Source organism: Branchiostoma belcheri, unplaced genomic scaffold (genome assembly GCF_001625305.1).
Source record: "Branchiostoma belcheri isolate BF01 breed outbred unplaced genomic scaffold, Haploidv18h27 scaffold45, whole genome shotgun sequence".
Lineage (NCBI taxonomy): Eukaryota > Metazoa > Chordata > Leptocardii > Amphioxiformes > Branchiostomatidae > Branchiostoma > Branchiostoma belcheri.
The window spans coordinates 248,807-264,903 of NW_017804076.1; the positions used below are offsets into that span (position 1 = coordinate 248,807).

At 38.7% G+C, this 16,097-nt stretch overlaps 1 protein-coding gene across 2 annotated transcripts; it reads right to left on the minus strand.

Moving 5' to 3' along the window:
* Positions 1 to 1,111: 1,111 nt before the first annotated feature.
* On the minus strand, positions 1,112 to 14,738 carry LOC109478727 (ras-related protein Ral-A-like). 2 transcript variants are annotated; one of them, XM_019780443.1, is made up of 6 exons: positions 14,564 to 14,738; positions 8,255 to 8,396; positions 7,620 to 7,828; positions 6,912 to 7,086; positions 4,767 to 4,864; positions 1,112 to 3,025 (listed from the first exon to the last, which is right to left on the minus strand). In XM_019780443.1, exons 2-6 carry the CDS (start codon positions 8,360 to 8,362, stop codon positions 3,010 to 3,012), a joined length of 606 nt encoding a protein of 201 aa, XP_019636002.1. In that variant the 5' UTR covers positions 8,363 to 8,396; positions 14,564 to 14,738; the 3' UTR covers positions 1,112 to 3,009. The 2 variants fall into 2 exon arrangements, with proteins under 2 accessions (XP_019636002.1, XP_019636001.1); XM_019780442.1 differs by lacking the exon at positions 4,767 to 4,864 and having other exon boundaries at positions 14,564 to 14,737.
* Positions 14,739 to 16,097: the final 1,359 nt, after the last annotated feature.

Genomic DNA, 16,097 nt, shown 5'->3' on the forward strand with positions numbered 1-16,097 from the left:
GGAATATCCCAACTGAAAACAATGTTCTTTTGCTGTGTAAAAGCCATCATGCCTACACCATGTTGTGTATGGTGTAAAATCCGGCTTCACAACAGTACAGTAGTAGTAGCTATTCTTATACAGGGTAAGCCTGGTAATTTTGGTTTCTATTATGTACTTCATCAAGGCCAGCTGGAAACATCGGCTGTCAGAAAAAAGGCCTTTGCTTAGTAGAACTGGTGCCCATGCAGGCTGGTTACCAGGCTAATACATGTACAGATGTAGTCTCCACCTGACTCCTTTGGGCTTTCCAGGCTAAGTCCCCTGGTAATTCATTCTAACATCTGACCAATTTCTACTCTTTCCATCCCCAAAGGAGCCTTGTGGAGAGAAATATCAGATGTACAGTACATCTTTTATGCCACACCAAGGAGGTTATATCCTTTGGTATATAACCTCCTTGGGTACACAAATATGGGCAGGGGAAGTCAGGAAGACTTTCTGTATTGTAGGAGTCAAGATAGTCTATGTATGTGGGAAGATGGTAATCAAAACTATTAAACATGGGCGGACAGAGGGCCCAAAGTTTCCTGACTACCCCAACATGTTCAATGTATTTTACCACTTTTGCCTCAACATAGGTTAAAATCTGTGCCTTCCAATATACAGACATTGAATTTGAAGTCAGTTTCAAATAATAGTAATTCACCATGGGTGTTATTACTTTTCAGACTTAAAAATCTTTTGGACATGCTTGGGGGAAGAGGGCCAGCATGGCATGGTTGCCAGAGCCACTACTTAAACGTGTACAAGAATAAGAACCATGATCAGGTATTTGCCTGTATCTATGTGTTGGCAATTATACATCTAAAAGAGTCATTCAGCATGTGTAACACACCAGCTTCACAGGCACACGGCAGTAGCTGATTAAATAATACCAGAAGTTTTCTCACATATAAACCATGAATGACCAACTGAGAACTTTTATAAAGTTATGGAAGGAAGAAATACATCTGTTATCATTCAATACTTATCCTGTTTGGAATTTAATAAGCATTGTGCGAAAGCGACCAGTTTTAAACACTGACATCACAATGTTACGCTTTTTACCAAAGCAAACAAGATGTACATGTACTGTTAGCGCCATTAATACTTTATTTGTCTTCAATTAAAAACTGTACAACTGTCGAATGCTTTAGCATTCCCACGTGCCCACATTGCCAGAATTCCGTCAAAGTTCAGCAAGTGAAAATCAGAGAAAAGTGCATTGGTTGCATAATGTGAACAGAAATGTGCAACATGCCAGAAGCACACTGTACAATCACTGATTCTACTGAAATAAATGCACACTGCCCCTCCCCATATCATTTACCTCAGTGGGTACAAAATGTATCTGTGAGGAGGAAAAGAAATTACATCCATAGTACTAATTATAGTGTTTAACTGAATCAATTAAAATCTACCTAATTTGCTAACCTTCTTTGGTGAATAGGAACATTTTTTTCTCAGTGTACTGGTCTAATGTCATATAGTGCAATAAAGTGTTTTGGACCCAAATTTTCTAAGCGTTGTTCTGTAGATATGGTGTTATATCTTATCTGAATATTTCATTTTTCATTGTAGGCAAGCAAGTTGTATGTTAATTGTGATATCAATTTTCACTGAATGATATTTCATGCCAAACAAGAGACTATGCAATGTGGTGTATTGAAGCATCCTACCGGACAAAGTTCCTCTCAAAAACATTAAAGTTTGCTGACAAATTTTTACATTTCCGTTGACAAAACTCTACCATGCCCCCTTTTGCCATCGCCCTTACCCTGCGAACTTACTGTCAGTCATTACGGAAGTTGCCTAACATAAGATTTTAGGTGCATAATTTCATAAACAGTGATATAAATACAATTAGTAATATTATCATCATCAGTGCTTAAGATTGCAAATATCTTAATATGTAAATTAATGTAATTAATCAATTATACAGTAATTACATGTTTGTTGAGAAGATTACAAACTTTGGAACCTTCCAATATCAAGGAAGAGTAAATGGTCATGATTTTACATTTTGACAAGCTTGATTTCATGCATCTTTTTATGGACTATCAACAGAAGACGCATTACAGATTCTGACCAAATGATACCCCACAGGGATATGAGACAACTTTTCCACAAAATTCATAGTGTTGCTAACTGGATATGATTATGGGTCAGAATTTATACACATGTATGTCTATCAATAAAAGGATCACCCCAAGAGAACAATGTTTTTTCTACATTATCAAAACTGACTGGCTTTCTCAACATTGTAAAGCTTCTAAGATTAACTTCTAAATGCCATGAAGCAAGAAGGAAGCAAGACATTGAGAAATTACAACAACAACAAAAAAGAAAGTCTTGCTATTCCTTTGGAATTTCAATACACAAAGTAACATGCTCCCAAATTGTCTCGCTCTCTTTTCATTACTTTTCCTTACATCGAAACTGTTCAACATATTGAAATTAGTATTCAGTCAGTGATGCACAGTAATGCATACTTATGCACATATATGCTCTTTGGAGTAACATCACAGGACAATTTTCACAAATTCAGGGAATTGATAGTTATTCAGAATTTTAGAGAAGTAAAACAATAGGATGTAACACAACAGAGAGGAAAGGAGAACCATGTGTTTAAGACTTAACTTAAGGCACACCCATCCCAATGTTGTAACACTGATGACTTGTGTCCTTCTCAGAAGTTAGAATTTGCTTTCAACTTAATTTCTACCCCATTAAAAGTTGGCTTGACCAAGCAAAGCCAATCAGCGAATGAGGATACAGAGTGTTGGATCAAACCAAAGTCCAAAGGGGGATGTGACCAAAAACTCACACTAGTGAACGGAAAATGCTTTGCACATTGAGAGTGGGTGAAAGAAGAAGATCACAATATAACACATTTCTTCTTTCTTTTTCCCTCCTTTTTGGTTTTCTTGTTCTTCTTCCCGTCGGGCTTGGCGGTCTCTTCTTTCTTCCGATCGCGGATCTCGCACATTAAATCAAAGAACACCTGCACAACACAAGAAAACATCGTCAGCAACTTTCCTTCTTTCAGGCATAGGACACACGTGATACTCTATTGCTTCTCAGATAACTTTTTTTTAAATCACGGGCTCTCTTTTATTTATTTCTCCTCCTTTTCAGTCTGAGAAACAATATCATCTTGAAGCTGTGTGCTGATGACCTGTTAGTAGTGTAACTGAACAAAACATACATAAACATAGAATAACGGCAAAACACTTGTTGTTAGTAGAGTACACGGCTTTGTACTGGGCTAACATCAGACAAGAGAGCTTTCTGTACATGTTTCCCTTTAACAAACTGTGTCAACATTTTGAAATGTTCCACATTCCAGGAGCGAAGGTATCTGTTTAGGTCATACATGTACATGTATAACCACTTGTAGGTCCATGTTCATAACCTAAAATTGCAATGTTCTGTCCAACTGCATACAACTTAATCCAAATAACCACTGTTGACCGAAGAACACTACTAGTATCTACAACTATAAATAAACAGGAACATGCTTGTCAGTACAATATACATGATAAGTCCATTTTACAGACACCTGTGAGTGTGAAAAGCAAAGGCCAGATGGGCGCACAAACTACAAACAAGGTTATACATAGAGCTGCAAAATAACAGGAGAATGTAGATGATTGAAATATTTGAATCTAGCTGAACCGGAACAGGCAAAATGAAAAACAGTTGCACATCTAACTGATTAGTAGCAGGCAAATGATTTTCCATGTAGCAGGAAATAGTTTTTGATACAAATCTGACCAATACAGATTGTACATGTATGTTGTTATACTGCACACTTAAAAACTCTGTTGTGAGACCAAAACAAACTGCAGTGAGAGGCCCTCTATCATTAAAATGATAGAGATGGACTGAAGGTAAAGAAGGGAAGAGGGAGAAATAAGAGACAAAACTATCAACAGGAAAGAAAGGAGCTGCAAGGATTGAACTGAAACTGTAGGCCATTGGAAAATGTTAGTAGAACTTACTATCTTTAAAACGTGACCGTTGGTGGGGCCACTTGTGAAATGTTGGGTTTGACAATTGTTCCTACTCATATGCAATCCTCCTTCTATTGTAAGGGATCTTGTTCTCTGAAGTTTTGTTGCAGCTATGAAACAGTCATGTGTGTTGTCTGGAGACCTCAGGAATAATTAGATTGCTTACTAATAACTACATGTATTAATTAAAGGAAACAATCTTAAGACAACTTGTTTAAAAAACTCGAAATTGCTTCAACTACTCTAAATCCTCCACAATGACCTCTGGCTGGATGTATATAGTTCATGTATATGCTTTTGCTCATTTCACTTTACATAACAATACTCCATAAATGTTGTAACACAGTTCATTTGATGAAAAAAAAATGTTCCTATGGAAAAATTTGACAATGTTCTTTCCTATAATATCAACTGAAAGTTTCTACAAAAAATCTTCCTATTTGGAGTTTACTTTTTTTTGGATGATTCTACTAACACAGTTAGTAATACAGTTTGTAATGTATTTTCGTAATTTTCTTCACCATTTGAAACTCTATAAAAACTAAATATTCTGGTAAAACATAATGATTCCATAGTTCTATACACAAAAACTTCAAATCAATTTACATAGACAACAAGAAGGTGGATTGCAGTTGTGAGCTGGAGGGAGAGCTATAGAAACCATGTATCAAACCCGACATTTGCTGGTGTGCCCAATGGGGTGGGAAGAGAACATAAGGTGGGCCTTACATCTGGAGGCACCCTCGCTTGTTCCTGTTTCCCTGTCTGTCTGTCGGACCGTTCGCCTTTTTCCTGTCCCTGATCATTCGCATCAAATCAAAGTAGGCCTGCAGCCCGCACGGGGGAGACCAGAGGGAGAAAGAAAAGGAGAAAACACAAGGATACATACAGTTCCACCTGCACCAAGAATCAAGGAAAAAACCTCCAAAAGTCTAGCCAGGGAAAACCTCGGTAGAGTACCTCTCAACCATGCATAACAGCAACATGCAGAATATAGGAAAAAGTAAAGTTGTGAAGAATATGTCCTACGTGGCATGCAATACTCTGTAAGCAGTAACTTAACATTTCACTTCACCTTACCTGTGGAAATGCATGCAGTGTTGATATCAAAACTACATAGCAGTTGTCTCCTCATTACCTGTTTGTATTATTATTATCCAAATCAGTAACAACTTTTGAATGTGCAGCAGAAAATAACCTCATAAGTACCAGTAGCCCTTTATCTTAAAAAAAGAGCATCACCTTATGATTATTGGAAAGCATCCAAATTCATATTATAATTATGAAGCACTGGAAAAAATTACATTTAGATGAGGTAGGGAGGGTGAAATGGAAGGAAATAAAAAGAAGAACAGATTTTGCATTCCAAAAAGTTCCAGACATTTTGTTAGTGATAGTGTCAAGTCACATAAGAGAAGGAGTAGTTTTCAAAAATGGCAGGTAGCTTGTGACGACAAGTACTAGCATAAGAAAAATGGGGGACAAAAATGTGAAGTTTCCAACTTCATAACTTGTGCTTTTCATTTTCTAGCATGTGGCTATGGTATAAATGTACAACAATGTTTTCTGGTTAGGGCTGACATTCTCGAATATTCTATTCTCTTGAAAGAGGTAGGAAGACTGGTAAAGAAAAAAAACATTGATGTTGGAAAAGGTAGGGAATAATGAATGCTAATGCAACAGAAATGCACACAATTGCAGACATTCACATGACACAAAGTCAGCATGAGAAACATTGGGCAGTTAGTGGCTAACCAACATAATGAGAGGCACAACAGGAAACATAACGTAACATTCTGATGAAAAAGGTATAGAGAAAGTATAGACAGTCTATCATATTTCATCACAGATATCAAATCAAGGAATACAACCTAATTTATCAAAAGTCTTTTAAGACTTAAGTCACAATAATTTTTGGCCAAATTGAATTATATCATCTTCTAGTTTGGACATTGTTTTTAAACCTCTTTTGCTGCCAGCAAAATGTACAAATTTGACTGACTTTATCTTCCTCTTTGATAACAAAAATTAGATGATACAAATCATTTTCACTGTCCTTATCTTTGACAGGAAAAAATACAGATAACTACACATAGAAGCTGGCAAAGTAAAATTGGGAGGTAGCATATCCTACCAACATAATTGTACTACCAGCACTGTCTAATGCTATCAAATCATAGATCTTTAATAAGGGGTTCTTGACAAAGTAATATAATAATTTCTCCCTTTTCAAAAGTGACAATTAGAGAGATAAGGATACAATTTTTCTTTCACATCAATACTATAGTATAAAGCTTTTCCTTTGTCTTTTTGTTTAATTTTTTTTCAATATTAGTACAATTTTTTGTACTTTTGTATCCCCTCCCTGACCATTCCTAGCGTGAATAAATGAGCATGTCGGCAGAACGTACTGCACTTGCACAAAACCATGGTTTCTGTTGGATGTTTGGTCAAAGTTGCATCAGAACTTTGCCCATAACATATTTTTTCCAACACATGAAAACTACAGAAGGGATGTCGTCCCTAAATACACAACCTGAACCAATACATTCTGCAGATCTTAAAAGTTCATCTGTGTTGGTATAAATCATTATAAAGCAAGTTTAAGCTGTAATTTCCAACACAAGAAATTGGACTCACCCAAAATTTTCGACTGTACAAGGAATCCCTTGACAAAGACTGGAGTTGTACAGTCGAATCTTTTGGGTGAGTCCAATTTCTTGTGTTGGAAATTACAGCTTAAACTTGCTTCATAACATTTTGCAGATTAGTGCTATGATTATCATCTGGATTTTGCGCAGGTGCAGTATGTTCTACTGACATGCTTGAATCAGTAGGTAGCAACTAGCAATTCTTTCAGCCCAGGTGACACACCTTGTCCACATTTTGCCGTGTTTTTGCGGAGGTCTCCACGTAGGGCACGTTCCACTCGCCTGCCTTGGCGGTGGCGGTCTCTATCGTGACTTGTCTCTTGTCGAACAGGTCGCACTTGTTGCCCACCAGGAGGAACGGAATGTTCTCGTCATTCTTCACCCGCAGAATCTGTTCCCTGTGAAAATGACAAAGATGAAGACAACGTTAAGGCCACACCAATTTAATTTGTTGGTTCTCGGATTTTTTTCAGAAAAAATAGGAAGCGACAAGGTGAAAAAATTAAAAATAAAAACAGACCAAGGCATCCTATGATAGCCCCAAATGGCATGATAGGAGCCATGGAGTCAACATACCAGGCTACCTTTAATCAAACCTGAACTGCATTGATAGTGGAAAAACTGGAACAACTCTGAAGAGAAGGGACCTACTTTAACCATTGGGGCCGTTTATACATTACTTTAAGTTTTACCTGGCAAGACTGTCATGTCTGCAGACACCATGTATCAGACCCTGTTTGTTTGTTTGTTTGTTTGTTTGTTTGTTTGCTTGTTTATTTCTATTTGCACAATCATGCACATCGCTGAACAATGCTTATGAACAATTGAATGGCAGGATTCGAACCTGGGACCTTATGGTTCCAAGACGAACACACTACCTTTACGCCACACAACCCCACATGATCTAACTGAATCTACAGTATATCCTGACCTGAAGTCTGCCGTCGCTGCGAAGGACTCCTGTTCTGTGATGGAGAAGACACACAGGAAGCCCTCCCCACTGCGGAAGTAGTTGTCCCTGATAGCAGCGTAGTCCTCCTGTCCTGCTGTATCCAGGATGTCAATCTGTACCTCCTCTCCATCCAGCACCACCTTCTTCCTGTAGCTGTCTGCTTTGGTGGGCTCATAGTCTTCTACAAACTACGCACAACAATTACGATATAATAAATGATTGGACTCCTTTGGACAATGTACACATGTATAAGGCTGCAAAATGAGGAATTATATTGCCTTAGATTGCCAAAATATTGGAAAACGATACTAATGTCGTAGAATGCCAAAATCAATTCCAAAGGAAAAGAAGAAAATGTGAAGAAATGAAAATGAAGAGTCTATTATTCACCATACCATACTCCGTGTGTTTAGTCATTTGTTCAGCCTTCATGGCAAACTTTTTCAATTCGCACACTCACGTCAGTTTTGGGGTTTCCAGAGGATGTCATCCATATAATCAAATCAACATGGTTATGCCTCAGTACTAAAAATCTAGAGCCTGCCTGCAAACATTAAGCATAGGAAAATACAATGTGTTTTCTTTGGTTAGGTCTTGTTAAGTACCCCACCTACCTCATCATACATGAACTGCAGGGTGAGGGCTGACTTGCCCACCCCACCACTGCCCACCATGATGACCTTGTGTAGCGCCATCTGCAGAGGCTTCGGTTTGGAAGCCATGGTCCAACACTACGTCTCTACAGCTAAACACAACCTGGAAAACAATAAACAAACAAATAAATTATTGTTTTCATGTCTATGGAGGCTTCATTTTTCCACATACATGACTAGCTTTTCAGGTTCAGATACGCTTTTCTCTATTATCAGAAATGTTTGCCTGTAACATACTGTTACCATATATATATTCAACGCTGGCAGAATTTTTTCCCTTTCTATTGCAAATCAAACAAGTTTGGAATAAAAACTATCATAGCATACCGGTAGTTCTACTAACAATTGCAACCATTTCAGTTTGTACAAAATGTATTTCCTACTTGACTTCTTAACCCTTACATAATATGTAAATAAAACTATGAATTGAAAGATGATGAAAAACAATAAAAATTTAGCTATACATGTAGATGTAGTACCCTCAGCAGCCAGAAGATGAAAATTCCTTTCTCAAACAAAACTCTTTTCCTTCAAAAGGCTCAAGGAAAAATCAGTCCACTTCATCAACCTGTCATTTTAGCTGACCTCTCCTGCCAGTACTGACCCCATAAATATCACACCAATAAAGAAGTCATAAAAACAATGATGAGTTTGCAATAACGGTGTTCCCTCTGGTCCACCATAGCACGCCCTACTGACACTACCGGTACCTGGAATCACTGGAAATTCATCTAACTTCGCGGTGGTTTTATTTTTAGGAAGGAAAAAGGCGGTTTTCGCAGTGTTTGAAGTTCACACTTGAAACAATTCTGTTGTACAGTAGATCTATAAAACAGTGTTGCAATTTCGTGGTCAAAAATAAAACCACCACAACATTTATACACATCAGGGCTAAAAATTCATTTTTGGGAATAGGTGCACTGGTGCACCCAACCCAAAAATTTAGGTGCACAGAATTTTTTTGGGGGGTGCACCATATAAAAGAAAACCTAATTACAGATCTTACTGGTCCTCTGAGCTTAAATTTGAAATGAGGGCTAACTTCATAATCTTAAAAGTAAGTTACAACAAAGATTTTATTTTTTTTCTGACACTTAAATGTCAAGAATATCTTGTATACTACTATACATTTGGTATGTACAAAAATACCTACAAAAAAATTGGGTGCACAGCTCCAATTTTGCGTGCACTAAGGTGCAGTATTTCGAGCCCTGCACATACAGTAGATTACTTGTAAAGATCCATCTAAGGCTTACAAAAAGATTATTAGCAGTACAGCATCACTACAGCACAGTATAATTTTTCAGGGTGATGTTATTACTGGTCGAGGTTAATTACATAGGAATCTATAGCAAAGATTGTGTTGACTAAGCCCTAAAGACTATAAGCTTTGATTCAGATCATGTACTATCCCAGACAGCATACTGTGACTCATGTCTAGATGTAGGTTTGTTTTCGTGATAGAACACCAGACGTATAATAAATCAGGGCAAATTTAATCAGGCTCTTGACTACCGTAGATTCCTGTACGTTTGCAGGGACAACTTCACGGTAGGGGGAAAAAGGCGTTCACACAATCACAGTGTTTAACGTTTGCTGTGGGCACACAGAGCACATTACTGAACAAATGTTTACAGTGGGATGATTTTTGCAGTGGAGAGGCTAGTCAGTAGTCTTGTGAACATAAAAGTATTGCAAATATTTGCAGAATTACAGTATACAATCTTGCCTATACCTTGCATGATCATGACAGGTAATAATATACCCCTCCCTGATACAGTCAGATAGCTAATACATATGAAATATTGGTTTGAAACAAATTGGAAAAATTGGAAGGAGGCAATATGTTAAATTTCACTGGTCAACAATCTAATATTTATTTAACTCCTTCCTTTTGCCGAATTTGTTTATCATAAATAATACAAGTTAGGTGATTGAAAAGCTAAGTCAGCATGGAGAAGATTTTAAGTAGCACAGAATATTAATAATAAATAATATCGACAAAAGTGAGCAAGTATTCTTTTAACGTTAACGTTATTAAGGGGTCTTTTGTTAGTTTGGGAGTGTGGATAGCAGATAAATATGAAGACAGGAGACAAGACAAGGCTATGATTTATTGTTTTGTCTTTAACTTTGATGTAGTGACCAGTGCATTTCATTCCTTTTATTAATATCAAAAATATGTGATGTTCACTGATTCAAAACCATTTGTACCATTTGTACTTTTATTTTTCAGTGACAAATGTGGTTCAGGCAGTGTGCTTAGCACAATATACGTATGATGTCAAAATTTGAAAATGTACCAATCTTGTTTTTTTGGGCCATCTTATTTTTTTTCTGCCCTCTCGCATTAGATTTGGAATCTGCGGAGGGATGTCATCCATAAAATTTACTCGCTGTAGCCTATCCAGAAGCACAACATTTTTACCCCAGGCCCAGGCGCCATTGCTAGCTCTGTTCCAGCATATGTCACTATACATTATTAAGAACAACTCCAGACACAACCAATTATAACCAGACAACTGTATCCCCAAGTCTATCTGTGTCAGGGGAATTGACTAGAGGATAAGACCCTGTTCATACCAGACTTATATTTAGCGGTTTCAACCGGTTTTTCAAAAACCGGTTTTTATTTAACCTGGTGTGAACGCAAATTAACCGGTTTTTAGGGGTTTAAATCCGATTTTGAAAAACCACCTCGGGAGGTGGTTTTTGAGGGGTTTTTGTGGGTTTTTTCCACCGAAAAACCTGGTCTGAACGCTAAGGGTTTATTGAACCGGTTTTTTGCGTCATAATTCCGGGGTCACGGGGTCAGCATCCTGGCCGTGTGCGACCTGCAAGCTTTTTTGAGCGCGTTGTTTTGACCAACTTGAGTTCTTTTCCACTGTTTTTCCACGGTTTTTCTTCATTTTGCGATGGAATCAGCAAACGCAACCTGGTCGGCGAACGGGACGCTCCTGATACTTAGGTTGGAGAGCAGGAGTCGCCAAATTCGAAAAAGGCTAGGGGGGGGGGGGGCGAGGGCTCTACCGAAACAAAAATGTTGGAGGAGGCTGATTTCTTGAAGATAAAGGATCAGTGCCGCACTAAGGTAAAAAAAAAAACTGAAGACGGCATACAAGCAAGAAGGCCAAGGAAAACAATCAGAAGAGCGAGAGGAACGGTTATTCAAACTGCAGTCATGGCCGATTAATTGGATATTCACCGGACAGGATTTTTACAAAACCGGTTATCAAAAGTCTGGTATGAACGCTAAGGGTTTTAGCCGGGTTTTTGAAAAACCGGTTGAAACCGCTAAATATAAGTCTGGTATGAACAGGGTCTAAAAAATCAGCCAAGCTAAATTATTCATGTTGGAAAAACACACAAACCACTGAGATGGTAGAAATCAAATAATCCTACCAGTGACCAACTTGTGGGCTGATTCTATCACCAATTAGATTAACAGCCAAAAAGGAAGGTTGTATTTTTAGCTTTCAGAATTCCACGTCTACTGTAGAATGTAATGAATTTGTACAGATAGAGAAGGATGCGTTAGAATGGAAGAAATCATTTCAATCAAAGGAATTCTTAGGAAAAATGTTAAAAAGTTGGATAGAAAGTTAGAAATTAGGAAATAGACTTTGCATTCTAGTAAGTACACTGTACATAGATGTGATTTAGATGCAAGATATTTGAAAAGCTATAATAAATTCTACCCTGACACAGATAGAAGACAAATTCACAATATTAGATTAAATCTATCAGATTTAAATTGAAGTGGACATCCTCTTTTTCTGCGTGATGACACAGAGGAAATGTTTTAAAAGATGATTTTACAAAATATTCAACAGAATGTCTGATTCACGACCGACAGTTTGCATACAAGTGATAGCCAAGACTATGAATGATTTGCATATGTCTTCAAATAATTTGCATGTATATGATGTAAACAAAAACAGCAATCACTCCTTTACTTCAGTATCAGACCCCCCTGTTTTCCTGAATGGTTCGACCCAATGACTCACCTGTGGGATTTATTGACAAACCAGGAGGGGTCACCGGGCGGGGCCACAGACATGACAACACAGACATACCGCTTATCACAGACAATAAAGCTGCCTAAACACAGCCCAAACAGTCTGGACACTTCTTCTGCTACCTGTAATTTAACTCAAACCAAGATTGGGAAAGCTGCTATACTGTTAACCTACACGAGGGCCTGCATGGGGGTTTCCAACAACGCTCTACGTTAGTTACATTTTGAGAGCCTATTACATTGAATCCAGGAATTCAGTTTGTAGCTACAACACATTACGTAGAATCAAATGGTGAATTATGCTCTACGCAAAATGCGGCAATTACGCTCTACGTTGAATTAGAGCGGTCTGTCTACGATCTACAATTCTACATAGAATTAAAATGGCCAATTACGCTATACGGAAAAGGGCATGCAGGCCCCCTCCTTTTCCCTCATAAAAAAAAGCACCAGGAAAGTAAATGGCTAAATGCAGTACAGAACATATCCTACTTCCCAGGTACAGTGGACTCATTTCCCCATCTGGAATGCCTGAATTTCTGACCCCCCTATTGGGAGTAATGATTGAACACACCCCAGAGGAAAGGTGTGGGTGGAGGGTGGAAGGGAAGTCCTACATTCCAAGCTAACAAAAATTTGGGCACAAGTCTAATTGTCAACTATTCCATCTGGTTTTCTATCAACAACCTCATCATATAGTACATGTATCTTTACCAAAACGTGTTAAAGAATAAAAACAGGACATTTCAGCTTCATTTTCTCCCAAAACTACTCTATGCTACTAGTACTAGTACTCTATCTAAAATGTTACTCTACTCTACTCTAAAACATGTACAATGCTCAGTTATTGAATCAGTATTTGTTCAACTAGCTGCAAAATATTTCCAGTACTGTCACCAGTGTTGGTTTAGTTGACATGTTAAGTATGATGTCTGCCTTTTCGGGATTTTCCTGCTGTTACTAGTGTGTGTCCTGTCAAAATAAGCCAGTCACTCAAGTTCACTCAGTTGAGTTTCTTCCTGTATTTTGGCATAGAGTGTACTTACATTTTGAGCTTATACAGTACATTGTATACACAAGTTTAACTCATGTTATATATGCTTCCTTGTAACACTGTTACAGTGATCCCTAGATATACTTTTGGGACTGGAAGTTACAATAAAGGACTTTCATTTATTAAAATTTATTATAATATTAAGGAAAAACCTAATTGAAATCCCTCAATGGAGAAGCAACTATTTTTTCCTATACCCACTTGTATCATAAGGACATAAAACGTAGCAATAACTGTCAAACTCTCCCTTCCTCGTCTTCTCGATTCCAACACACACAAAGACACAAACAATAACACAGACAGAATACCTCAAATACAATGACAACACCTGGATTTACAGACAAAAGACCAACTGCTAAAATGGGGAAAAATCAAACTTCAAACAATCGCTGCACTTGGTTTCCTTTGTGATAGTTTATTCACTACAGTAGTTCCTCTCTTGGATGATAATGATTCATGATGATGTGAAGATAAAACACAGAATCAGGCCAATCTTGAATTATTTATGAAGCATTCAGTCCCAGTTTGAAGAAACGTGGACATAAAAAGATCAAAATTGTGACTGTTTATTTGTCAGTTGCACTACAAATATATGTTTGTGTAAATGAATGGAAACTGTTGATCTTGCCACCTGTGAAAATTGTGTTTTGAGTTCAATTTGAAATTCATATTAACTTCTGCTTTGTAACTAAGATTTGTATCAATGTACCAACCTAACGTTAGATGTGTTTATATCCAAAAGCTTATTAAAGAAATTAATGTTTGGATCTGGAATGTAGGATAGAGGAAGCGAAAGAAATTTATGTTATGTCAACTCAACATGTACTACATGTCCCACCCTAAATTGAAAACACACTTTTTAAACACTCACTACATACATGTATAACAGACATCGTTTTTTGTCGTGTCTGGGCTATAATAAATTCAGTATACCCAGGGGCGAACTGTTGAAAGAAATCGCCGTATAAAAAATCGATGACTACTAAAGCTGTCAGCCCAGGAGATGGATGGAGGAGGTCCCAGCCGAAATTATAATTCGGGGCTTCCCGTCCAAAAATTTGTTACATGTTTCCGAGTGGCAAACCGGAGGGGTTTCCTCCCAAGAAAAAATGGCGTTGTATCAACGGGTTTAACGACATTAACTTGGACAAAAAGAGTTCAGATGGTAGAGAAGAAGTCACTTAACACTACGGCCTACCTTAAATGGTCTGGGGGTCTGTGAAAAGTGATCCTCGGCGCCCTACATACAAGGCTACCGCAGAGCGCTCGGCTCAGCTCGGTCGGTCTCGTTACAGGAACCAAAATGGCGGAAGGGTGGGGCGCATGGCATCATGGGACCATCCTTTCCTATCCTGTCTTTTCCAATGATATCGCCAGAGGTCGCTGCTGTATGGTCCCTCCAGAAAATATTATGTAGCCTCTACCAGGCACCGCGGATGCTGGAAAAATGGTAGAAATTAGCCAAAATAAAGGGAACAATATACAGGGGAGTTAACCGGCCAGAGAGGGTACATTTTGAGACCCACATTGACCCACGTGGCAAAATGTACTCTCTACCGGACCAACTCCCCTGGCCCTGGCATGGTACGGCAAATACTACCGACCGTGAGCAAAAGTCCTGCTGGGTGACTAGTTGAGCCCGGCGCCGGGTAGAGCCTAGATGTCAGACCCATAGCACACTGGACACAGGATAACTTGCTAGTGTGCTATGGGTCTGGCACCCAGGCTAGGCGTCGGGGAACTTGTTTAGCCCCAGCAACGACATCTCGCCCAAACTACGACTGGATACCAGGCTATGAGATATCGGTAATCTCCAAGCAGATTCGGCGGGGCAAAGGGACTTTGGCTTCCTGTATCCACTGGCCTCCTGTATCCATCGTCCGTCCCACAAATTTGCCGCAGAACGGAAGAGTTCAAACATTAATTACTCTGACACGTTTTCGGCAGGAGTTTACTAACGTTACCTCCTGGTGTCTACCCGCACACTGTGGGTGATCGGACCGTTGTTTCAATTTGTGTAAGGCCGTATCACCAATGTTTTCATCAAACTTTTGGCAATGAGGAACTTTTCAGCACCAAGGACAGGACAATATCACCCAAGAAATCGGACCGTTGTTTTTCGTTACGTTAGGTCATTTCACCAATGCTTTCCTCCAACGTTTGGCAATTGAGGACATTTTTCAGCACCAAGGACAGGGCAATATCACCAAAGAAATGTGACCATGCCAAGTCCTGCCCTTTAGATGGTCTCACAGCCAAGCCAAGGCTATCAACCCCCTTTGAGTGTCCCATGGCCAGGCCTGTTCCAGGCTATCAATTCATTTTGAATGGCTACAAGACCATGGCCAAACCTGTACAAGGCTGTTATGGTTTGTATAATAGCATGACGCAATCACGCAACCACATGTGTTAGTGACTCGTTCCCAGGTTTCGATATCAGGGGCTAAAATAGAGATTTACCGAATCCCGGTATAGTGGAATATTTCGCTAACAATCACCCCTTGCATACCCCTCTTCTTGCTCGTAAGTTTATATTGTTCCGATTCTTATAAATTTATTTTTCTTTTGGACAATATGGGAGATCTTGATCGTCCTACGACAGAAGTACGAAGAAGTGCAGTACGCAATCATCCCCTATGCGAGACTCCTTTGAAACTCCTAGAGTAACATGCAAACAAACATGGCGGCCCGGTTGTAATTAACGTCAGTACGGCAGAATATCGGTCGTGCTC

What these genes read in the sequence shown, in the direction of transcription:
- LOC109478727 (XM_019780442.1), bottom strand. Translation starts at nt 8,362, where the DNA reads ATGGCTTCCAAACCGAAGCCTCTGCAGATGGCGCTACACAAGGTCATC. An exon ending in TGCAGTTCATGTATGATGAG is followed by an intron (nt 7,829 to 8,254) that starts GTAGGTGGGGTA and finishes TGTTGTGCGTAG; the next exon opens with TTTGTAGAAGACTATGAGCC. An exon ending in CACGGCAAAATGTGGACAAG is followed by an intron (nt 3,026 to 6,911) that starts GTGTGTCACCTG and finishes TGTGTTGTGCAG; the next exon opens with GTGTTCTTTGATTTAATGTG.